Raw genomic sequence first — 25,775 nt, 5'->3', positions numbered from 1 at the left:
GGGATAGGAAAAGAGAGAGGTCTTAACCCTGTTTTGACCTGAAGTGTGTAAGGCCCTGAACCAGGTATGCATGCCTGGTTGGGTACTCTGCGGTCTGTTTGTTGTTTTCCATTTATGGGAGAGCTGTGGTTGCTGGGGACCTAGGTTGTGACCGTGGGGCGAAGAGCCTGCCTCTTGGCCATATTAATACCATGGTCTAATGTTGTGAAGTGTCCACAGACAAGGGCCCAGAAAGCCCCCTTGCTGAGAGACGGCTGTCTGAAACTAGCATCTTTCAGAGAACCCTAGGTCTTGATAGAACCAGGACTATTTTCAAATCTTTACTTGAATCACCAGCTGGTCAGTGATTCAATTTTGGAATTTTGGGGTAGGGATTAGACATTGTGCTTTTGGGAAACTGCTATTGATATTGCTTCTGGAGAGTGATGGCATTATTAAAAATATGTTTTTATTGTAATTATAAGCTTTTTGCATTCATTATTGGTTGTAAAACTTCTTTTTTTTTTTAATGTCTAGGGGATAGTCTGTGTCCCTTTTTTTCTTTTTTAACGATTTTATTTTTAAGTAATCTCTATACTCAGTATGGGACTTGAGCTCACAACCCTGAGATCAAGGATCACACTCTTAGCAACTGAGCCAGCCAATTGCTCCAGTATCCCTTTTAATTATGAGTGAGTGTAAATCTGTTATAGCTGAGTATGAAGATTCTTTTCATTTTGTTTAAATTACCTAGAAAGGAGAAATAGAACTGCTAGTTAAATGCATTAATTTTTTAAATAAAATATTTATCTTTTGAACAGGCATTACATATACATGATTTGAAATTTAAGTTTTCCTCCTCTCCTGTCTGCCATCCACCCAGTTCCCTTTCCTGGAAACATCAGTGTTATTAATTATATATGTGAAAAAAAGGCATATATGTATGTATATCTATCTATCTATCTATCTCCCTGTCTCCCTCCCTTTCTTCCTTTTTTGTACAGACTACTGCAGACTACCCTGTATTTTCCTTCCTCCCTCCTTTCTTTCTTTCTCTTGCAAATCATTCTATGTGAATATGTTAAAGACTTACTTATGGGGCACCTGGGTAGCTCTACTGGGTAAGCATCTCCTTCCGGCCAAGGTCTTGATCCCAGTGTCATGTGATTGAGTCCTGCATCAGTCTTCGCGCTCAGTGGGGAGTCTGCTTCTTCCTTTCCCTCTGCCCTGCCGCCCCCATGCTCTTTCTCTCTCACTCACTCACTCTCTCAAATAAATAAAATCTTTTTTTTTTTTTAAGATTTTATTTGTTTATTTGACACAGAGAGAGTGTACAAGGAGGGGGTGTGGTGGGGAAAGGGAGAAGCAGGTTCCCGCTGGGCAGAGAGCCCGATGATGTGGGGTTTGATCCCAGGACCCTGGGATCATGACCTCAACCAACTGAGCCACCTAGCTACCCCATAAAAAAAAAAATCTTTAAAAAAAAATAGACTGTCTCATTGTTGTGGGTTTTCTTCTTTTTTTGTGTGTAGGCTCCATGCCCAGTGTGGAACCCAATGTGGGGCTCAAACTCACGACGCTGAGATCAGGAGTCAGATGCTCAAGTGACTAAGCCACACAGGCACCCCTCCTTACTGGTTTTTTTTTTTTTTAAATGAAGGGTATAGCTGGGCATATCATAATTTACCTAGCCCTTTACTGAGGAGCATTTAGTTTTTTCTAGTCTTTTGCTTTTATAAATAATGCTAGAAAGAATAATCCTATAATAATTTATTTTGCACATATATGAATAAAGTCCTATAAGTTGACATTTTGGGTAGAAAGTTATGTAGCTTTAAAATTTTGAGGGATACTGCCAAATCATCCATCTTAGAGGTTGTTTTTTTCTTTTTTAAAAATGATTTTATTTATTTGAGAGAGAGTGAGCAGGGGGAGGAGCAGAGGGAGAGGGATAAGCAGACTATGCTAAGTGTGGGACCCAGTGTGAGGCTTGATCCCAGGACACTAAGATCATGACCTGAGCTAAAATCAAGAGTCAGAGGCTTAACTGGGCCACTCTGGCACCCCCATCTTAGAGGTTTTAACAAAACCCAGCCTGTAAAATGAGAATCCTGTAGTTAATACATTAAAAAATATAATTTTGGGGACACCTGGATGGCTCAGTGGATTAAGCCTTTGACTTCGGCTCAGGTCACGATTTCAGGGTTCTGGGATCGAGCCCCACATCAGGCTCTCTGCTCAGCAGTGATCCTTTTCCCCCCTGCCCCCCACCTGCCTCTCTGCCTACTTGTGATCACTCTCTGTCAGATAAATAAATAAAATCTTAAAAAGAAAACAAAAACTATATGGGGTGCCTGGGTGGGTCAGTGGGTTGGGTCGCTACCTTCAGCCCAGGTCATGATCTCAGGGTCCTGGAATCAAGCCCTGCACTGGGCTCTCTGCTCGGCGGGGAGCCTGCTTCCCCCCATCTCTGCCTGCCTCTCTGCCTACTTGTGATCGCTCTCTCTGTCAAATAAATAAAATTTTTGAAAAAAAAAAACTATAAAAATATAATTTTGTAAAAGTGTATGAACACTGTTATATGTCATTTTTCAGTTAAAATGTAGCTATGCTTCAGTGATAAAACAATCAAGCACTTGCCTTCTCATTACTTGTTTGTTTTTCTTTCTCATTACTTTGACTTTGCAAAGATTTCATGGCTGGTTATGAGCTTCGGAAATAAGCTTTGCTTCCTTATGTGTCACCAAGGCTGCCTTCTAGAGAGGAGTACCAGAGATGGACAATTTGCTGAATAACTGGCTCTTTTTATAGTTTTCAATTTTTTTAAAGCTCTGTGCAGGGCTGAACTCATGACCCCGAGATCAGGAGTCACATGTTCTACCCACTGAGTCAGCCAGGCCACCCTGTAGTTTTTAATTCTTGTAGTAACTGATGATGCCTATGGTTTCATGATTACAATTAAATTTGACTTTACAAACAACTTTCTGGTATTTATTGCATATAATATGGTTTAACTAGAAAGAATATTATACTTTCTAATGTTTTGAAATTTATATTTCCTTTGACCAGATAAGATGTATATGGTCAAAAAACTTAAAAGGTACACAAGGCTAGAGAGTGAAAAGTCAGTCTGCCTCCAATTTTTCTTTGTATTCTTCCACATCTGTTCCCAGAGGCAGCTACTGTTTCTGATTTCTTAGGTGGTTTTGTAGATAGTCTATACAAATATGAGCCTTTATATGTATGTATAGTTTGCAGCATTGTTTTGTTAGTATCAGGTTTTTTTTTAAGTACACTGTTATTTTAACAGTATTTTTAAAAGTATGTAAGTAGTGCATTTTTATTTTAGAGAATACAGTGTTAATGTCTTGGTATGCTGTTTCCATCCATACTTTTTCTGTGCATGCAGGTATAAGTGACTATTTTGTATTTTATAAATGAATAGGATGTCATAAGCATGCTATTTTCTAGCTTGCTTTAAATTTTTTTTCTTTCTTAAAGTAAACTCTACCCAACATGGGACTTGAAGTTATGACCCTGAGATCAAGAGTTGCATGCTCTACTGACCAAGCCAACCAGGCGCCCCTCTTTCATTAAGTTGCTTTTTTTTTCACTAAGTTGACCATAAATATTTTTCCAGGCCGTCAAGAACGTATTTTTACTGTAGAGTGACTGCATGGTATGTTGTTGTTTGAATGTACGGTAATTTCTTTCCCATTTCTTTGTTCTTGTACGTTTAGGGCTATTTTCATTTAAGAAGTTTTCCTTGGGGCACCTGGCTGGCTCAGTTGGTGGAGCATGCAATCTTGATCTTGGTGTTGTGAGTTCGGTCCCACATTGGGTGTAGAGATTACTTAAAGATAAAATCTTAAAAAAAGAATAAATTTTTTTTTAATGAACAGCCACAATAGACAACTTTATGTATACAGTTCAGCGTGTTTGACAAATTATTTCCTTACATGAATTCTTAGATTTGTACTTGTGGGATCAAAATATATGTTTAAAGATTACTGATAGATGTTTCCAAATTGCCCTAGGTAGTTACGAATTTTATTCTTATCTGCATATTAAAACATGTTTGATTATATCCAGTTAGATTCTTAACTGATCTTTATGTTTAAATGGAGGAGTAGAGTGAGGGTTACGTCTTGATATTTTAAAGAAGTTTGTGTTAGTGATGGGTAGGAATAGTCATGTTGGAAAAATATAGAGACAGTAACAACTCCGTTTGGAAACTGAGCAAGTGTGGGTACAATTCAGTATATATTAACGTAGTTAAGGCACAGATCTCTTTTTGTGTTTTTCTTGTGGAATTTTTTTCCTGAATCCATAAAATATGAATATAAGCATGTCATTTTAGTAATATCAGTGTTCTGTTATAATTGATCTGAGAAATAGAATTTTCCCTAGCTTTATGTGTAAGCTTAGTAAAGTGGAGACTTAACGTCTGTATGCTTGAAATACGCTTTCAGTGGGGCGGGTAGGAAGCCCTATGGAAAACTTTTCAGCAGTCTTTGTCATTGCTTGGCTGATGTTCCAAATTCTCTTTCTCTTCCACTTCACTTTATTGCATTAGAAAGATTTGAGGCCAAACTTAATACCATCTGATTTGCCAATGAATAAATGAATCTCTGAAGCCCTCTAATCAGTTCTCTATCTTCAGTGAGCACAGGACTCCTTATCATTGAAGGCTCTGTGACTGTGTGGGATTTCCCAGTTGGTCAGAGTCTGTGTCTTCAGTATGAATCTTGCTGGAGCCAGGAATGGAAGCGACGGAAACGATTGGGAGGGTGAGAGTAAGCAAAGCATGTATTTTCATGCCAGTGCACAAGTAAGACAGAGTTTTGCCCAGGGGTACCCTTATATTTGTTTCACTGGTGCAGTCTTTCCTTTTCCCCTGTTTATTAGGGAGTCATCAGAAAAGTAGATAGTCTTACAAGAAAACACCTCGATATACTGTCAGGATAGATCACTCACTCGTCTTTCTTTCCCCAGTGAACCTGGAGCTTGTTGAAGGCAGTGCCCGGGTGATTGGCTGGCACAGTAGGTAGTGAACTTAGGAACTGAGTACCAAGAGCCTGTGCACATCATGTGTATCTTTTCATTTTTTTCCTTCTTTACATTTTGGAATGGTTATAGATTCACAGAAGTTGGAAAAATAGTACAGAGTTTCTGTTTATCCTTTACCTAGTGTCCCCCAGTGGTTATGCATTCCCCTTTTTTCTTTGTCTCGTTTTCCTTTTTATGATCATGCTTTCAGCTTGCCATCAGCATCTGTGAGAAACACTAAACCCTCTGAACTAAAGGTTGCTGATTACTCTCCTAGAGTTACTTCTGGGAATGCATATGGTTCTTCCTCTTCATTTGTTCTTTTTTTTTTTGAAGATTTTATTTATTTATTTGACAGAGAGATAGAGAGCACAAGTAGGAAGAGTGGCAGGCAGAGGGAGAGGGAGAAGCAGGGTCCCCACGGAGCAGAGAGCCGGATTCAGGGCTTGATTCCAGGGCCCTGGGATCATGACCTGAGCCGAAGGCAGACGTTTAACGGACTGAGTCCCCCAGGCGCCCGTCTTCATTTGTTCTTGATGAAGCACTTGCTTAGTAATGTGGTGCTGTGCCAGGTTCTAGTTGCATCTCTTGATTCAATCTCTTATTTTGGTAACATTAAGTATGGTGGATATATCCTTCCTTTGTGGATTGTCTTCTAAATTATATATACATGTCTAAAGTACTCAGAGACCCAAGTGTGTTGGTGAGAAGTAGTAGCTGTGACTTGGTGGCAACAGCCCTGGATTTGGAGTTACACGCTCAGGTTCCAATCCTGATTCTCTTTCATACTTGCTGGTTGATGCTGGAATTTACTTTGCTTCTGAATCTGTGAACTTTTCTGTGAAAGAGTATGAGAGGAACAGTCATAGAGAGAGGTCTTGTGGGTGGATAAAGAAAAGTAGTGTTTGTATAATTACTTAGCGAATTGGAAAGTGCTGTTTCAAATCTGAAGTTGCCTTACTTATTCTAAATTGCTGAAATGAGAGCTGAATTTTAAATTACTGCTGCGTTACTTCTTCATAGCTTGACTTTGTGCAGTAATAGGAAAAACTCTCCCTGCTGCTTCTGTACCCCCGGCCTTTTTACACCTTCTGTCTTCACGCTGACTAACCAGTACTTAATAGGGTTTTCTTTTTTCAACTGGGTGTAACCCGGCTCCCTTGAGAAATTTGGGATGGCCATGTCAGCTGTCATGCTATCAAATGACATATCGAATGGTTGCCTCTCTTCTTATTCACCTAAGTCTGGGGATTTCATGTTTCAGAAACCTCTTAAAAAAAATCTCTCATGCAAGTATCTTTTTGGCTTACCTTTTTCACAGGTTTTGCTCTTAGAAACCAATGCTTGATATAGTACCAGAACTGAGATTTTTATTTTTAAAGGGGAGACCTGATTTTTTAAATATGTAAATATGGGATATGTAAGCAGTCTAAAAAGTAGGGGATACCATGAAAAATTTAAGATTTAGATAATGGAGAATTTTTTTCTTAAACGTGGTCTAGGTGCAGACAGATTCTTAAATTATTAAGGGACAGACTTATATAGAATAATGCACCCAGTAGCAGTAAAATACACATTATTCTCAAGTGCATGTGGAACATTCTCCAGGATAGATCATATGTTAGGCCATAAAACAAGACTCAATAAATTTAAAAGGATGAAAACCATACAAAGTATATTCTTTTTCTGATCACAGTAGAATGAAGTTAGATATCAGTAATAGAGAGAAATTGGGGAATTCACAAATATGTGGAAATTAAACAACACACTCCTAAATCATCAATGAGTAAAAGAGGAGATTACAGAGAGAATTATAAAATATCCTTAGATGGTTGAAATGAAAACACACCATCCCATGGTGGCAATGGTTGCACAACAGTGAAGGTACTTAATACCAATGTGTTGTACATTTAAAATGGTAAAAATGGTAAATCTTATGTATGACTTACCACAATTAAAAAAACCTCATTCATTGTTCAGTAATGTTTATTGAACACTTAATACTTCATGTCAAAAATAAAATAACATACCATAACTTAGGGAGTGCAGTAAAGCACTGAGAAGGAAATTTATATTTTTAAATACTTTGATTAAAGAAGGATCTTAAGTTAATACCCTAAATGTCCATCTTAAGAAACTAGTAAGAGAACATAGTAAACCAAAAGCAAGTAGAAGAAAAAAAAATAAAGACTTGAAGATTAGAAATAAATGATAAGAAAAGTAGCAGTGAAAATCAACAGACCAAAAATTGAAAAGGTACTGACCAAGAGAAACAGAGACAAGACTCAGATTAATAAAATCAGAAATCTAAGAGAGAGCATCACTACTGTGCTTACAGAAATAAAAAAGATGATAAGGGATACTAGGAACAATTATATGCTAACAAATTAAATAACTTAGATGAAATTATGCATTTCTAGAAAGGCTCTACTGTGATTGGCTCAAGGAAAAAAATAGACAATCTGACAATCTGAATATATCAATAATAAGTGAAGAGATTGAGTTAACAATCAAAAAACATCCCACAAAAAAGAGCCCAGGTTTAGATGACTTCACATTTGGTGATTCTACCCTATCAATCAAATGCAAGTTCTTCAGAGATTTTTTCAAAATAAAAGAGGAGGATGGAATGCTTTGAGCATGTTGTTACTGTTACAAAAGCCATATGAAGATATCACAAGAAAATTACAGACCAGTGTCTTTTATGAATATAGACGTAAAAAATCAACAAAATGCTAGCAAACTGAATCCAGCACTATAGCCGAAGGATTTTATGCTATGACCAGGTAGGATTTATATCAGGAATACAAGGTTGGTCTTATATCTGAAAAATCAACGTAATATACCATATTAATAGAATAAAGGATGAAAGGCACATTATCATCTCAAAAGGTGAAGGAAAAGCGTTTGACAAAGTCCAACATCTTTTTTTTTTTAATTAACATATAAATATTCTTTGTTTCAGGGGTACAGGTCTGTGATTCATCAGTCTTACACAATTCACAGCACTCCCCGTAGCACGTCCCACCCAATCCCACCCCTCTCCCCATTCCAGCAGCCCTCAGTTTGTTTGCTGAGATTAAGAGCCTGTTACGGTTTGTCTCCCTCTCTGGTTTCATCTTGTTTCATTTTTACCCCCTTTCCCCTGTGATCCTCTGTCTTATTTGTCACATTCCTCATGTCAGTGAGATCATATGATAATTGTCTTTCTCTGATTAACTTGTTTTCTTTAGCATAATACCCTCTTCCATCCACGACACTGCAAATAGCAAGATTTCATGTTTTTGATGGCTGCATGATATTCCATTATATATGTATACACCACATCTTCTTTATACATTCATCTTCCAACACCTTTTTTTTTTTTTAAAGATTTTATTCGTTTTATTTGACACAGAGAGACCACAAGTAGGCAGAGAGGCGGCAGAGAGAGAGAGAGGGGGGGAAGCAGGCTCCCTGCTGAGCAGAGAGCCCGATGCGGAGCTGGATCCCAGGACCCTGAGATCATGACCTGAGCCGAAGGCAGCGGCTTAACCCACTGAGCCACCCAGGTGCCCTCCCAACACCTTTTTGATAAAAACTCTCAACAAACTAGAAATACAGGGGAATTTAATGTGAAAAATGCCAAATACCCACAGCTGATATCATAGTTAATGATAAAAGATTGAATGCATTCTCCCCAAGATTAGGAACAACAGAAGGATGTCCTTTTATGCCCCTTCTATTCAACATTGCACTGGAGGTTCTAACCAGAACAAGAAAAAGAAATAAAATGCATCCAGATTGGAAAAGAAGTACAGCCATATTTGCAGATGACATGATCTTGTATACAGAACATCCTGTTAGAACTGATAAAGGAGTTGAGCAGGTTTGAAGGATGTAATATCAATAAACAAAAATCAGTTATATTCCTATGTACTTGGAATGAATAGTTCAAAAATGAAACTAAGAAAACAGTCTCATTCACAATAGCTATAAAAAGAATAAAAATACTTAGGATAAAGTTAACCAAAAAAGTATAAGTCTTATACTCTGAAAACTGTAAAACATCATTGAAAGAAATTAAAGATCTAGGTAAATGGAAAGACATTCTTTGTTCATAGATCTGATTACCTAATATTGTTAAAGATGGCAGTACTTCCCAAGTTGATCTATAGATTTGGTATATTCACTGTTATAATCCTACCTGCCTGTCTTGTAGGAATTGACAGGCTGCTCTTAAAATTCATACGGAAATACAAGGGACCCAGAATAGCCAAGACAATCTTGAAAAAGAACAAGGTTGGAGGACTTTCATAACTTGCTATAATGCTGTAGTAATCACAACAGTCTTTCAGGGGGAAAGAATGGTCTTTCTTTCTTTCTTTTTTTTAAGATTATTTATGAGTTAGTGCAACACAGCGGAAGGGCAGAGAGGGAAAATCCTTAAACAGATTCCCTGCTAAGTGTGGAGCCTCATGCAGGACTCAAGTCTCACCACCCATGAGATCATAACCTGAGCCGAAACCAAGAGTCCATTGCTCAACTGACTGAGCCACCCAGGCACCCCTGAAAGAATGGTCCTTTCAACACATGGTGCTGGGGCAAGTGGATATCCACGTGGAAAAGAATGAATTTGGAACCTTTTCTCATTTGTATATACAAATGAATTCAGAATTAATCATAGACCTAAATGTAAGATCTGAAACGATAAAACTCTTAGTAGAAAATAGGTGTAAATCTTTATGACTTTGGATTAGACAGTATTTTCTTCCTTTTCATTGAGGTGAAATAAACAATGATTTCTTTGGTATGATATCTAAAACACAAACACAAAAGAAAAAAACATAAAATGGACTTCATCAAAATTGAGAACTTTATGTTTCAAAATACACCATCAAGAAAGTGAAAGCACACTCCACAGAATGAGAGAAAATACTGGAAATCATATATCTAATAAAGGACTTTTACCCAGAACATATAAAAAGTCTTACAGTCAACAATAAAAGGACAAATAGCCCAATTAAAAAATAAACAAAGGATTTGATTAAACATTTCTCCAAAGAAAATGGCCACACCCATGATGAGAAGCTCAATATCCTTAGTCATTAGGGAAATGCAAATCAAAACCACAGTGGGATGCCATTCCACACCCACTAAAATGGCTGTAATAAATAGACAGTAAGTCTTGCTGAAGATGTAGGGAAATTGGAACCCTCATGTATTCCTTGTGGGAATGTATAATGGTGTAGCCATTTTGGAAAATAGGTTGGCAGTTCTTCCAAGAGCTAAACATAGTTACTGTATCTATATTCTAGTTAACACCTGTTGTGTATTGAATAAAATTAAAATTGTGTCCATACAAAACTTGTTCAGGAGTGTTCATAGTAGCATTATTTATTATAGCCAGAAAGTAGAAGTGATCCAAATATCCATCAACAGGTAAGTTTATAAACAAATATAGTACATCTGTACGATGGAGTATTATTCAGCCATAAAAAGGAATGAAGTGCTGATAAATGCTATAACACGGATAAGCCTTGAAAATAGTGTGCTGAGTGAAAGAAGCCAGACACAAAAGGCCACATATTTTATGACTCCACTTACATGAAATGTCCAGTATAGGCAAATCCATTTGGTCAGAAAGTAGATTATTGGTTTTCATGGGCTAAGGAGGAATCTGGGGAGTGACTGCTAAAGGATATGAGGTTTTATTTTGAGATAATAAACGTGTTCTTAAATAGTGGTGATGGTTGCACAATCTTGAGAATATAATAACAACTGTTGAATTATAGCCAGTTTAAGAGGGTGAACTTAATGGTATATGAATTATATCTCCGTAAAGCTGTTACTGAAAAAATCACGTAAGGAGTTTAGGTTTAGTGATCTGTTTTTCATTAGTATAGTAAACAAGTAAAAAAGATACTGTTTGACTAGGACTATGAAAGGATAAGAAAGCTCTGAAAAATACTATAGAAGTCAAGTGTTGCTAGATTGAGTAGAAACTTACATTCCCTCTTTCTAGATGAGCCAATTTTTCAGCCACATATTGTCTCCAGTGAGGCTCCTCTCCCCAGTAAGCTGGGTTCTCTACTGCAGTCTCTTGTCTCCATTTAAGATCCTTCCTTGGGAAGCTGCTATCTGTATCATGATTCTCTCCTCCCCCCGGGGTAGCTGTGTTGATGAGGTAACACTTTGGTATGCGAATGCTGACAGCAGTCTTGTGTATATGTTAAATATTTTGCATTGGGAGAAAAAGAGTCCGCAGTGAATAGTGAGATATTTCCAGTTAGTTTTGGTCTTACAGACTTTGCATGAATAAAATTGGATAATTTTGGATAACTGGTCTTTTGTTTTGAAACTTTTAAAAGCTTTATCTCTTTTCAAGAATACAGAAAGTAGAAGAAATTTTTAAGAAGTAGGACAGAAACCCTCATAAACCTATTACTCTTTATGTTTTTATTTTTTTTTTTTTAGGTTTTTATTTATTAGAGAGAGGAAGACTGAGAGAGAGCAAGCAGGAGGAGCAGCAGGCAGAGGGAGAAGCAGGCTCCCCAGTGAGCAAGGAGCCCACTCTGGAGCTGGATCCCAGGACCCTGGGATCATGACTCAAACCAAAGGCAGCTGCTCAACTGACTGAGCCGCCCAGGCACCCCCAGAGGCCACAATTTAATACTTTACATACTCTTTTTTTTCTATGATTCTTTCCACATGTAGGCTGTATTGTACTATACATATGTATAATTTAATATCATTTCACATCCTCATTTGTTTAGTTAATGAACAGTTTTACTACAAGCATTTCGTTTTTTTTTTTTTTTTCTACCATGTGGATTTAAGCTTTACAATACTTAAAAGAAAAATTATGGATAGGGGTGTCTGGCTCTGACTCTTGGTTTTGGCTCAGGTCATGATCTCAGGGTCATGAGATAAGCCCACTTCAGGCTCAGCACAGAGTCTACTTCCCTTCTCCCTCTCCCTCCTTCTCTGCCAGCCTCCCCCCACCTCCCCCTGTCTCTCTAAAATAAATAAATTAATCTTTTTAAAAAGAATTACAGGGGCGCCTGGGTGGCTCAGTGGGTTAAGCCGCTGCCTTCGGCTCAGGTCATGATCTCAGGGTCCTGGGATCAAGTCCCTCATCGGGCTTTCTGCTCTGCAGGGAGCCTGCTTCTTCCTCTCTCTCTGCCTGCCTCTCTGCCTACTTGTGATCTCTGTCTGTCAAATAAATAAATAAAATCTTTAAAAAAAATAAATAAAAAAATAAAAAGAATTACAGACAGGGCACCTGAGTGGCTCAGTCAGTTAAGTGTCTGACTTTGGCTAGGGTCATGATCTCGGGGTTCTGGGATCGAGTCCCAAATTGGGCTCCCCGCTCAGTGGGGAGTTTGCTTGCTCCTCCTTCTCTGTTCTTCTCCCTACTTGTGTTCTCTCTGTTTCTCTCTCAAATAAATAAATAAAGTCTTAAAAAAGATTATGGGCAATTTTAAACACATACAGAAGTAAAGACAAGAGTATAACAACTCCTAGGCGCTTATCACCTAATTTTGGCAATTCTCGATGCATATCCATCTTCTTGCATCTTTGAGGAAGTTTTTTTTTTTTTTTTTCTCCATGATTTTGTTTATTTGACAGAGAGGGAACAAGAGCAGGGGGAGTGGGAGAGGGAGAAGCAGGCCCCCCTCTGAGCAGGGAGCCCAGTGGAGGGGCTTGATCCCAGAGCTCCAGGATCATAACCTGAGCCGAAGGCAGAAGCTTAACGACTGAGCCACCCAGGCACCCCATGAGGAGCAGCATAAAAGTGGAAGCAATTTTTATTATTTTAAACCTGCCCCAGGAGAAGCAAAAACAAAATTAAGGCTATCTCCTGCTTTTACCGTTCACAGAGAAAACAGTATTTTATTTTAAATATTTTTGATATTTTATTTTATTTTGATTATTTTAAAATTTATTTATTTGACAGAGGGAGATCACAAGTAGGCAGAGAGAGAGGGGGAAGCAGGCTCCCTGCTGAGCAGAGAGCCCAATGTGGGGCTGGATCCCAGGACCCTGAGATCATGATCTGAGCTGAAGGCAGAGGCTTTAACCCACTGAGCCACCTAGGTGCCCCTATTTTTGATATTTTAATACTCAAATATTTTAATCTGAAAGATTAAAAAATTACTTCATTAAAATACTGGTGAATGCAAGAATTAACTGAAGAAGTTATCTGGCGCTGGGGTAGTACCTTCTGTTATTTTCTTACAGTATATGTACAGTGAGGTGGAGTTGCTGGGTTGTTATTTTTGTTTTGGCATTTATTTTTCTTCACCAGCGTGTTGTTTTTCACCACCACATATTTTGTGGAAGTTATTGGGGCACTACTTTCATTTTCTTATGAATTTCAGACTTTCTTCTTGTTTTACACTTCATTGACAGTTGTACATTATATTCCATAATACTGAAAGGGAGATTTTCCTTCATTATGAAATGGCAGTGCCTAATTTTTGAATGGTATTTTACTACTTGTAATTATGAAGGGAGCATATATTCATTAGAAAATATTTAGAAAATACAGAAAAGTGCAATGAAAAATCTATAACCCACTACCAGAAATTAAGCAGTGTTAATGATTTTTTTCCTATTCATATGGCCTGCCCTTGCAGTGGAATATGGTGAATCTTCCCCTTTTATTCCATTTTGGGTATTTGCATCATACATTATGGCTGTTTTTTTGTCCTGACTTCACTGTAGTTAATTATTATTCATACTGGGGTGAGCGATTGAGATAGAGAGATTAACTCTGATTTTTTTCTGCCCTACCGCAGAATCTTATGGTCTTGTGATCACTTGAATAATTCCAGATTTTAATGCTCTTTCCCAGGAAAATAACTTCCTTCCCACCCAAGTCTCCTGATTCTGCTGTTCATTTGTGTAGAGCTCCCTGAATGAAGGCCTCCTGCCTTTGGGGCTAGAAAATGATTGTTGGGCATTGTCTGTGTCCAGTCTTTCTGCTCTATGCCTAATTGGTTATTTCCAGACTTTTGAGGCTAAGAACTCTTTTTAGTGTCCAGTGTCACAGAGCTCTACAGAAGTGGAATTTCTTGTATTAGTTGAGAAAAATGATCAAACTAAAAGAATTTAGAATTACTTTTTTTACCTTTGCCTTTAAAAATTAATAACTGCTTGTACCTGAGTTTGAAAAATTGTGGATATGAAGACAACTCAGTTCATGGGTAATGTTTGGTGTGCATATGGAAGAAAGCTCAGACATTCTTGTAATCACTGTGTGCTCTCATCTCAGAGGTGGGGTTAGTGTTTACAGGTTGGGAGCTGGTGCTCTGGCCTTCCCAAATTGCTGGTTTCCCTCTGACAGTCTCTTCTGTTTGTTCTTTGCCCATATCTATTTGCACATTCCTTTTACCTGGAATGTTTTTTAACATTTTTCCTACCCTCCAGTTACTCCTACTCCCCAAGAAGAAAATGACCTCAATTAATGATTGCAGTGATTTTGATTTTCAGCTCAGACTTCATTATTTTAACAAATATTTCTCAAATGCTTGAGCATAACAGGCATAGTTATAGGCATTAGGTGAATGTAATAAACAGGGTCCCCACCTTCATAATACTGACAGTCCTGTAGGGAAACAGACAGCAAATATGTAAACAAACGTGATAGAATGTTTGTCGTAAGTGTTTCGAAGGAATGGAACTGGGTGCAGTGATGGGGCCCTCCTTTGAATGGTCTTTGAAGGACTTGTTGAGGAGGTGACCTTTAAGCTGAAGCCCTGAGGCCCACAGCCAGGCTACTGTAGGCACATGGACAGTGTTTAAGGCTGAAAGAAGAGCAAGAGTGAGGCCAGTGGGGGCCATGAGTTCAGAGATACCCTGGAGGTAACAATTTGGAAGTCATCAGTTTAAAGGCAGTTTGTAAATTTCCTGGCGATGGATTCTGAGTGTTTTGGAGTGGGCAAGATGAGAAGATGAGAGGCATCGATCTGGGCCCCTCAGCCACTCTGGAAGCAGAGCAGAGATAGTTAGAGAAATGGTCAAGTAGGTGCAGCTAGAAAAGTTGCAGGAAGGCATGATCATTTGTTTTCATGAAAGTGGGAAGTTTTTCAAGAAGGACGGCGCGGCCAGCCTTAGAATGCTGCAGAGAGTTGGAGTTAGCCAAGTAGAGCAAAGTATTGCTTGGATTTGCCAGCATGGAAGTCATCTGTGATCCTGATGAGCAGCTCCCTGGGAGCAGTGGCCAGTGACGCCCGATCGGAGGGGCTGCGGGGCGAACAGGAAGTATGTCAGTGCACCTGGTGTCCTGGGAGGTGTGGGGAGAAGGGTGCAGGCTGCAGGCAGAGTACTTCTCCCCAGGGGAGAAGACGGGAAAGGCATTTTGGGGAGAAGGGCAGAGCAAACTCACTAGAGAACAGGAGTTGGGATGCTAGCTTGGGATACTTTGTGAAGTTTGAGATTCTCAGTGTAAAATGAAACCGGCTGGACACGTGCGCGTATGTGTTCCTTCAGCGTGATGGACGGGCAAGAGAAGGCACCTGATTACCTGATTGTGTGTCAGCTTCTTCCAAGGTTCAGACTTGCTCGGCAGCTACCACATCGGGAGAGAAAGTTGAGGGTAGTTTCAAGCTCTTAACACCCCTGTGGAATTGAGTCCAGAATAAAAGGAAGGTCGAACTGGGGAGGTGTTTTATGGACTTGAGGATCCTGGCACCATGTGCTTGAGCATAGGAGCTGGAAGGATGGGCTGTTGTGGTTCAGAAGCCGGATTGCAGAACCTTTCAGGGAGCTGAGAGACGAGGAGGGGTTGCTAATACCTGAGAGCAGACGCCCAGAAGGTTAGAGGTCTGAGGTGGCAGAAAAGATAGGACACTGAAGGATGCTGAGGCAGGGAAGGAGGAAGACAGGGAGGCTGGAGCCCCAGTCCGCCCGGAGCTTGGCCAGTGACTGCAGGCTGACAAACGAAAGCAGGGGCTGGCCGGGAGCGTGAGTGCTGTGTCTGCACAGCGTGAGCTGCCCTGCCCCAGCCCCGGGATTTCCACTTGGATTTCCTCGGGCAACATTTTCTCTCCTTTCTGTGCCACCTGCAGCACCTTCTACAAACATCCTGCTTAGGACTCCTCCTGATACTGTTGCAGCTGTTTGCATTTTTGTCTCTTCCTTCTTCTGGGCGATGGGCTCCTCCTCGAGGGCCTGGACCAAGCCTCACATTCTGTGATTTCCGGTCGTTAACACAGTACACGCTGCTCACGTGACCGGCCCAGCGTAAATGTTCACTGAGTGAATGTGTGGGCTCAGAAGTGGGTGGGCTCAGAGGGGAAGAGAAGGCAAGAACAGAAGGCACAGGTAGAGTGAGAATGGAGATTTATTGCCGGCAGGGCAAGGCAGAGTGTCTTTGTAAAATTTCAGACCGTATTATAGAATCATTAGAATGCAAAAGAGTTTGCCTTATTGATAGAAACACACGCTTTTGACTTAATGTGAATAAATTCTGCTAATTTCTGGCTTCCAGAGTTGGCTTTAAAAGTATTATGACCACTTTCTGCATATTTTCCAGGGACATTTTCTTTCTTTCTTTTTTTTTTTTTAAGATTTTATTTATTTATTTGACAGACAGAGATCACAAGTAGGCAGAGAGGCAGGCAGAGAGAGAGAGAGAGAAGAGGAAGCAGGCTCCCTTGGGAGCAGACAGCCCGATGTGGGGCTCGATCCCAGGACCCTGGGATCATGACTTGAGCCGAAGGCAGAGGCTTTAACCCACTGAGCCACCCAGGCGCCCCTCCAGGGACATTTTCAATGTGGTTATTCACTTTGTTGTGCTTCTAGTTTAAATTGTTCTTCTTGGTACTATAATATGGAATATTATTTTGGTAAAGCTTCCTAAGTACTTGTGATTTGGTTTCTTGTTCCCTAATCCTCTACTTCTTATGCTCCACGCACTATAGCTTTTTACCATTTTCGTGTTTCAACTATTAAGTGCCTGTACTTTGGGTTTTCGATGTGGCAGTGTTGGAGTTGTGGAGTGTTGTAGTGTACTGTTAAGAATATAAACCATAGGGGGCGCCTGGGTGGCTGAGTCGGTTAAGCCTCTGCCTTCGGCTCAAGTCATGATCTAAGGGTCCGTGGGATCGAGCCCCGCATCGGGCTCTTTGCTCGGCAGGGAGCCTGCTTCTTCCTCTCTCTCTCTGCCTACCTCTCTGCCTACTTCTGATCTCTGTCTGTCAAATAAATAAAATCTTTAAAAAAAAAAAAGAATATAAACCATAGGGCTAGACAGCTCTGGTTTTCAGTTACTGCCTGACATTATTAACTTTAAAACTCTGGGCAGTTTTTGGTTGGTTGGGACCTTTCTGAGTTTCATCTCTTTATCTTTGAAAAGGAAATAGTGATGCCCACCTGTGTCATTGCACAGTCTCGCCTTAGCGTGCTTCTTCCCTCAACGGTTTGCAAGTGTCTTCCTCCCTCATTTGCTTATGCTTTTCCACCCGCATTTAGTTTTATCATTTCCTCTGTTACCTGATGGGCATACATAGTTTTGTCTCGGTCATTCCAGGCCTTCTCCATCCATCCCTTCTCTGAATTGCCACAGTACTTACACATACCCCTAACTGGCGGGTACAACATTCTACCTGTGAAATCTAATGCGTACCCTGTGTCTGTGGTGAATTATTACGTGGACAAGCTTTTTGTGCATTTTGTTGTCCCAAGTAAGTTGGAAGCATTTTCAAGTCAAGCCATAGATTATAGTTATGTCTATCGTATTTTCTGTAGCGAGATGTGATATATGATGAGTCAGTAAAAGTCATCGAGATTAGCCTGGTAATGGGTAACCAGAATACAGATGTATTCAGCCCAGCTATTTATCCGTGTATTCATTCGGCCGACATCCATTGATGTGTATGTGTTAGATTGAAACACATGGCCACAATGTTCTGCAGCTCCTATTAATTGGTAGAATCCATCTCTTCACACTTAATCTGGGCTGGCCTTGTGACTTGCTTTGACCCCAGAATGTAGCAGAAGTGATTTGCAGGTTCTGGATTCCAGGCCTTGAGCAGCCTGGCACCTTCCCCCTTCGCTACCATGGAATGCTCTCCCCACTGTACAGTGAGCTGCAGGCTAGGCTACTGAGTGGTCAGAGATCCCGTGTGGTGAGAGGTCCAGCCAGCAGCCGGCATCAGTGTGTCAGACATGGGAGTGATGCCACTGTGGACTCTTGAGCCCAGGTGGAGCTGGCAGGTGACAACGGTGGCATGAATGATCCCAGGTGAGATTTGTAGAGGAACCTTCTAGCTGGGTCCAGCCAACCCACAGATTTATGAGAAAGATTAACTTGTTTTGAACTACTAGGTAAAAATGATTCTACTTGTAGCTTCTCTTACGGAGAAGTCTACAGAGCAGAGTTTATACTTGGTTCTGTTCTCTCCCACCCTCCCCCATCCTCCATTGTTAACTCCACCCTCCCTCTATCCTCCGTTGTTAATATGCCTCTATAGTTGGGTACCTAAGTGCCACACAGTAATTATGGCAATTAAGGGGATAGAGATAGTAGCTAATTTTTTTTTTTTAAGATTTTATATAGTTATTTGAGAGAGAGCATGAGTGGAGGTGGAGGGTGACTGGGGGGAAGGGCAGAGGGAGAGGGAGAAACAGGCTCCCCACTGAGCAGGGAGCCAGAGGTGGGGCTCTCTTCTGGGACCCCGGGATCATGACCTGAGCCAAAGGTAGATGCTTACCCGACTGAGCCACCCAGAAGCTAATTTTTAAAAATGTCCTGTGCAAACCCTTTCCATTCGTCATCTTATTTAATGAATGTAGAGCCAGTGTTCTCCCCAGTGCCACTCAGGAAGTGGCAGACTCAAGACTGGAGGCTGGAATTCTTAACTGTGTTGTTCTTTTGATTACCTCAGGCTCTCTAATTGTGTGTTTCTTCATTCTTGTTGAAGCTGGTATTTTTTAACTTCTTCCTGTTGGTCCCTAGTGGGAGCTGGGCTATTGTTCTGGTAAATGTTGCTCTGTTAATTTCTACTTTCCTGGGTACTGTAAAGGAGAATGACTCTAGGACCATTGTCTTGACCTCTTATTGTTTTTTCTCCATAGGTATAGACCAAGATGATGTGGCAGGAAAAGGTTGGGGGCCTTGGACCCTAACTACTCTACTAGGGGCAAACAACGCTGGTGATGTTGGGGAATGGAAAGGCCCTTTGCAGGTGGGGTTGGGGCATTATTTTCAGAAATACCTGGAATGTATCCCTTTTCCAGGGTCTGATACAATAACATCTAGTGGGCTCCATGGCTTTTATGGTGAGATCTTGCTGAAGGAGAACACTTAGCCTGATAAGAAGAGGAAAGGTACTTGGCTATTCTAAGGTACCTGCCTTTCCTTTTATATCACTTTTACATTTATTTTGGAAAATGTGTACAAGTAGAAATTTTTTTAAAAACTTGGAAATAGTATTACATTTTGAGTCCTTTTTTTTTTCTTTTTACTGAAGTATAGTTGACATGCAGTATGGAATTAGTTTCAGGTGTACGACATAGTGAGTCCCCAAGTCTGTACAGGATGCTCCGCTCCCCACAAGTGTAGCTGCCGTCTCTACATACAGTGCTGTTGCTGTTATTCCCTGTGCTGTAGCTTTCATCCCCACGACTTATGCAGTCCAACATTCTGAGCAATTTCTTTATTTTTTTTCTTTAGAGAGGGAGGGCAGGGGAGGTGCAGAGGGACAGGGAGAGAGAGAATCCCAAGCCTGAGTCTCCGCTGAGCTTGGATCCTGACGTGGGGCTTGGTCTCCGCACCCTGAGATCATGACCTGAGCCGAAATCGAGAGTCAGATGCTGAACCTTCTGAGCCACCCAGGTGCTCCCTGAGTACTCTCTAATGTTAGTACTGATGTCAGGTAATCACCTGTGTGATGCTCCTCTCCCGAATGGTGATTTCAGAACTAACGCGAAGAGGTGCTGTGCTGGTTTCTTAAGCTCTCTCTGGGCAAGGGCTGAGTCTTGTTTACTCTTGTATCCCATTGCCTTCCAGTAATGCCTTATACATAACAGACCTGCTTTTTATTTGGCTCAGCCACAGGTAACATCTGGGACCTTGGGTTCTAGGTTCACTTTAGACCTGTTTCCTTGTTGCGCTCTCCCTAGAAGAGAGCCTGGACAGGACGTGGGTGGAAGCAAGAGATTTTTACCTCCTCCTCCTGTTTGTTTATATTCCGTTTTCTGCATTTTTAAAATATAATGTTTTTTTTTAATATAATGTTTTTATAATTCTGTTGCTATATGAAATTTTGCTTATATTTTTGTTGATTTAGAAAATTCCTGGGAGGTACAGGGAAAAGGACACATATTTATTTACTTGGATGGCTAAAAATATCTCTGAAAGGATACACAGGAAACTAGGGACATTATTTGCTTTTAGGCAGGGAAACCGGGCAGCTAGAGGGCAGGAGTGGGAGGGAGATTTTTGTACTTTTGTACCTTGTGAGTTGGGACCCATGTGATTGATACTCCCGGAATGCCTTTGGAAGTAGAAATGGAGAAAGTGTTCAAGAGCACAGGAAAAAGGTCCCCCAAAATCCAGTTTAATAAAAATAAATATAAGAGAGGATTATCAGTTACTTTTTTTTTTTTTTTTTTTTAATTTAAGGGGAAAAGAGAGAACCTAGTCTGCTTAATGCCTAGGGGCTTCTGCTATCTTTCATTCTGTGGGTTTGTATATAGGAATTTGTCATGTTAAGCCTTCATTGCATAGTAACCTTCAAGAAGCATATACTTTTATTTGTTAGAAATCATGGACAATTCTTATTGAAGGGGAGCTTTTTATATAATACATATTTTTAAAGTTACAGCGGAGACTTGGAATGAATGGGATCATTTCTTTCCTAGCAATGGAGAGTTTGTTCTCTTGCCTGTTGCTTCCTACCTGAGCATGAAGTCTGACCTCCCTTACCTGAGTAAGAGGAGAAATAGGCCAGACTTATAATCATAAGGGTTTGAAGATGGGAAAGGAAACTTAATTGGCTGTGTGGCCTTGGAAAATTATTTACCTCAGTTTCTTTATCCATAAAATAGGGATTTCAGTACCTACTTTATACAGTTGGTTGGAGAATTAAAGATAATGGATATAAATGATCTAGCATGGAACTTGACACCTCAAGTAGGTGCTTAAAAACCATGAGGTTATCCTCATTATTGGTTAACATCTGTTGATTTTAGGACCCTGGAAGGAGTAAAGGATAGGAGAGTCTTTTCACTGAGAATGAAAGATAGATGTTTAGGGGAAGGCGGAGTATATCTGTTATCTGTCGGTGTATAACAAACCCCACAAACTTAGTGGCTTTAAACAACAATGAAATATTCTCTCTCATAGTTCTGTGTTTCAGCTGGGTAGTTTTTTTGCTTGTCTCCTTAGACTTATTTGCGTAGCTGCAGTCAGATGACGAATGAAAGAGGTAAGTGGTCTCTGATGGACGCACTCCCACAGTGCTTCTGGCTGCTGGTTGGGGTGTGTTGGTTCTCTTTCACATGGCCTCTCTGGTTCCAGGAGCTTCCTCACTGCATGGCAGGCCTAGGGCGGCATTCTAAGAGGGCAAGCTGCAGTGCTTGCCTGTCACATCTCTGCTTCCTTTTGCAGTAGCTGGTTTGCTGCTGGCCAAAGCAGGTCACAGGGCCAACCTCAGGTCACTGTGGAGGGGACTAAGTTCCCACCTTGGTGGGGGAAAAAAGAAACAAAGAATTAGTGGCCATTTTTAATCCACCACAAGCCCACCCTTGTTTGATTTGCTTCTTGGGTTAATATTGGGCCAAGAGAGAAAAAGTTCTGTTAGTTTCTCCAGTTTTCCTGTATCACTGATACCTTCATTAGGCCAACGTAGGAGCTGATTAATGAACTGGGGATATTATATTCAGATTAAAAATTGGAATGAAGGGTAATAGCTGCTTTTATGTATTTGAAGAACCTTCTTATGAAGAAAAGACCAGTTCCGCGGTATGGAAGTGACTGGAAAGCAGCTGTCTCTTCTGCCATTTGAGACAGTGAGTCTTCTTGAATGCTGTCCTGCCCCCAACCCCATGCAAGTAGAATATGGGTAATTGTGTGTCAGGGGCTTTAAAGGAGGGTCTTCCTCGTTGAATGACTCGACTTAAACGATTCCTGTTGGTGTCAGAAGTCTGTGCTTTTGGAACTCGGAAAGTGCACTGTGCTCTTCATCTTGAGAATAGGGATGGATGAGGGGATGTTAGTAAGGGGAGGAATTCTTCTGCACGGACTTGTGATTTTACTTGATGGATAAGTTCATAGTTACCTGCTGGGACCCCGAGAGGAGGGGACTGACTGTTGCTGTGAGGAGCGGTTCCATTTAGTACAGAGGCAGGGAGGTGCTGCGTCTTGAAGACAGGTTTTTTGTGAGCCATCTTTGGTTAGAATGAAAAGAGTCAAGAGAAGAAATTGTAGTAAGAAATGGATGTGTACGGTTCCTCCAGCAGCCACAGATTAAGTGTTCAGCTTCCCGAGTTTATCTAATGAAAACAGTTTGGTACAACTTTCCTGTAACATGATTTTGAGATCTCCCGATTTTCTGTATAACAGACCACCAGGTCCAAATGGTGCTGTTGTCAGCTGAGAATACTGTCCTTAAGTGATCAGCGTGTGGGCCTGTTCCCATTTCTCCCTCCCATCGCTCCCTTTTCTTTGTTGGAGGGAGAAGGCAGCGGCAGGGACGACTGTTCACTCTGATGTCAAGCTAGTGAGCAAGAAGCTCGATGGACGTGCTGTTTCTAGTTCATGTTATCAGCCTGGCCACTTCGGTCAGTGGTGTTTCTATGGAGCCTGCCCCATTTCCAGCGCCTTTTTTTTTTTTTTTTTTTTTAAGAAAACTCTGAGTATGGCAATAAGCTACAGTACCTCGAGTGATTCATACGCAGAGGGGTGTTAGGTTTTTGGTGGGAAGCAAAATTTAAGCAACAAATAAATATGCTAGCTGAAGCAGAAGATTGCTTTCCTGACTGGCTCATTTACAAGCTGGAAAGTTGTGAAAAACATCAACCTACCAACTGTGTAGCTCATTGGCTCTTTGCTTTGGGCTTCCATGTTCCTCCTGGTAAAAATAATAATTATGTTATTCTGGTATGGTTGCCAAGCATTCATGCTTCTCACTCCACTTGTGTTTATAAATGATTCTGCAGCGTGAATTGCTTTGTCTTTGATTTAATGTTTCATAACATTTGGATGTTTTGTCCTCTGTGCTGATTTGTCGTTCTCTTTCCCTTTTCAGAATGGACTGCTGAATTATGAAGAATTTCAGACCCAATAGCAGAACCTCACTTGGCCACTCACTCCTTTATCTCCTACTAGTTATTTAAATTGGACTTTTAATATCCTACCAGCTGCTCTTCAGACACACATGGTGCATTGTTGCCATTCCCCGGATTGCATCTTTGAAACACAGGCTCTTAGTAACTTTCAGCGAACAAAGAGGCAACCTCCCGGGTATATTTCCTGGGAGGGTGTCACCCTGACTGCCCTCTAGCTTCTGCTGGATCTGGATTTGAATTCCACCATGGAGCCTCGCATGGAGTCCTGCCTGGCACAGGTGTTGCAGAAGGATGTGGGGAAACGACTACAGGTTGGCCAAGAACTTATAGACTATTTCTCAGACAAACAGAAGTCTGCTGACCTTGAACATGACCAGACCATGTTAGATAAACTTGTGGATGGGCTTGCTACCTCTTGGGTGAACTCTAGCAATTACAAGGTAAGCTGCTTTAAGAAGGCACTCGTGTAGGTGGCTGGGCTGCCTTGGCGGGTCAGAACTGGTCCTTAGGAAAAAGACTTCTTTGGGAGCCATTAGGTGGCTTCCAGTAAGACACTCAGGCTGTGGCTTTTGGATGTTTCATTCTGGAGCAAGTAGGGTCTTCTTTAATTCTTGTTGGAGATCAAAGAATCCTTATGCTTTCGCACTTTGAGAGAAGGTCAAGTGAACAGATAAAGAGAGGCTTTTATGTTGGGAAGTTTACAACCATTGCAGCCCTGAAGTTGAAGTGAATGTTCTATCTTACATTGAAAGGGTCATGAGACGTTGGTGAGTGGTCCTTCATAAGTAGCAAACATCTTCACTGATTTCCTGTTGGGGATGGAATTGGCAGTAGTGTGTGGCACATTTTACCTTCAGATCTCTGTTTTGAAGTCGGCCTAGGTACCTGGCCAGAAATAGTATGGGTTGCCAAGGGCTCTTCTGTGACTTGTGTGTAATGGCCTGGAGGATATCCTTCTGGTTCTAAAGATCGAAGTGGGCGTGTGCCTTTGCTGGGTAGGGGATGCAGGCAGGGTCCCAAGACCCAAATGAGTTGTCATGATTGACCATTTTACCATTTAAGGATTGAGCTTTTGTGACTAAAAACTGGACTGGACTTGTGCTGCAGAGGTGTCATTCTCTCTACCTCCCCTCCCCTTTCTTAGTTTGCCAAGAGGTGGCCCCTTTGGGTCAAGATTGAGATAGAACAGTAGGGTGTTGGCATGACTTCTAATAGGTGCTGTAGACATTGGGATTGGGAAAGGGGCTCACAGGAAACAGAATCTCTTGTGCTTTTTCATTGACTCAGTCTTACTGAGGTTGGTTTGGATTTGGAAACTGGTGCTTAACAGGATTTCTTTGTTTGCTCTAGTGTGGACTCTTGTTTTCCAAATGCATTATAAACCTTGCTCTCATTTAAGAGTCAGCAGGCTTTATACTCATTAAGCGTATTACCTGGGACCCTGATATTTTACTTACAATTACATACAAAATTTATACTGTCTTTGAAAGTGGAGTTTAATTTCTGTATCATTCAGAGTTTAATTTCTGTATCATTCATCTATTCATTTAGCTGCAGGTGGCAAGTGCTGCTTATGTGCTCGGCCTTTGTGCTGGGTGATGGGAGTGTTACAAACAGGGGAGGGTGGTGGAGGGCCATTGTCGAGGGCTGTAAAATCACCTTGTCTGGGTTGGATTCCCAGTTCCACCACTCCGTGTGCACATTGCTATGCTTTTGGCTGAGAGTAACTGAAGCTGACTCATTGGCTTCAAACTGCCACCAGGAAATTGAGTAATTTTCTTTAAGAGTTCAAGAAGTCTGCAGTAGCTAAGGCAATGTCCAGAGAAGAAGAGTGTCTGCTTTTGTCTTTTACTTGGAGGGAAGCCTTTCCCAGAAGCTCCCTAGCAGAACCTTTTACATCGGATTGGCCAGAATGGCTTTGCCTGCCCATCCCAGCATCATTGGAAAATGGATGGGTATCCCTGATTGTTTTCCACCATCATGCTTGACCTCCTGATCTCAAGAAGAGTCCAGCCTCCTTTGAGTGAAGCATATGGCCATGAGAAGGAGGGGATGGTATTTGAATACTGTCAGACTCCTGCTCAAAAAATACTGTTTTCATGAGGGAATAAGCACTCTCTAAGCATCCAGTCCAATAAGGGCAGATAATGAAAGAAAGAGCTCTACTCTGACTATAATGGACAGCATCAGATCTCTGAGCAATAGTGGACCTTTGTTCATACATAGAACTCAAGCTTTATATATTATGGGCTGAAGGAGGAAGATCAGAATGGGACTGAGGTAATAGGGATGTTACATAGGTAACCCAGAGAGTCCGCTACACCGTTCGAGCTCTCTTAACCTTTCCTGGCTTTGGCTTTGGGGTTTGGTTCCCTTATGTACAGTGTTGGGATAACTGAGTTGTTACCAGTGCTAAATGAGATATTGTATGTTGGTGGGAATGCAAGCTGGTGCAGCCACTCTGGAAA

At 41.0% G+C, this 25,775-nt stretch overlaps 1 protein-coding gene across 3 annotated transcripts in view; it reads left to right on the top strand.

Annotated features, from left to right (window-relative positions):
- The window catches only part of LOC111146794 (CLIP-associating protein 1), a 264,703-nt gene that overhangs the window by 11,954 nt on the left and 226,974 nt on the right, over positions 1-25,775 (top strand). For all 3 annotated transcript variants that reach the window (XM_022502657.1, XM_022502594.1, XM_022502516.1), the window contains exon 2: positions 23,268-23,747. In XM_022502657.1, the coding sequence (XP_022358365.1) occupies positions 23,553-23,747 (195 nt within the window). In that variant the 5' untranslated portion in view covers positions 23,268-23,552. The remainder of the gene's footprint in view (positions 1-23,267; positions 23,748-25,775) is intronic.

This window comes from Enhydra lutris, unplaced genomic scaffold (genome assembly GCF_002288905.1).
Source record: "Enhydra lutris kenyoni isolate GAN:26980312 unplaced genomic scaffold, ASM228890v2 scaffoldscaffold1, whole genome shotgun sequence".
NCBI lineage: Eukaryota > Metazoa > Chordata > Mammalia > Carnivora > Mustelidae > Enhydra > Enhydra lutris.
The sequence above is the reverse complement of the archived record's forward strand: the minus strand, read 5'-3'. Positions and strand labels throughout refer to the sequence as shown.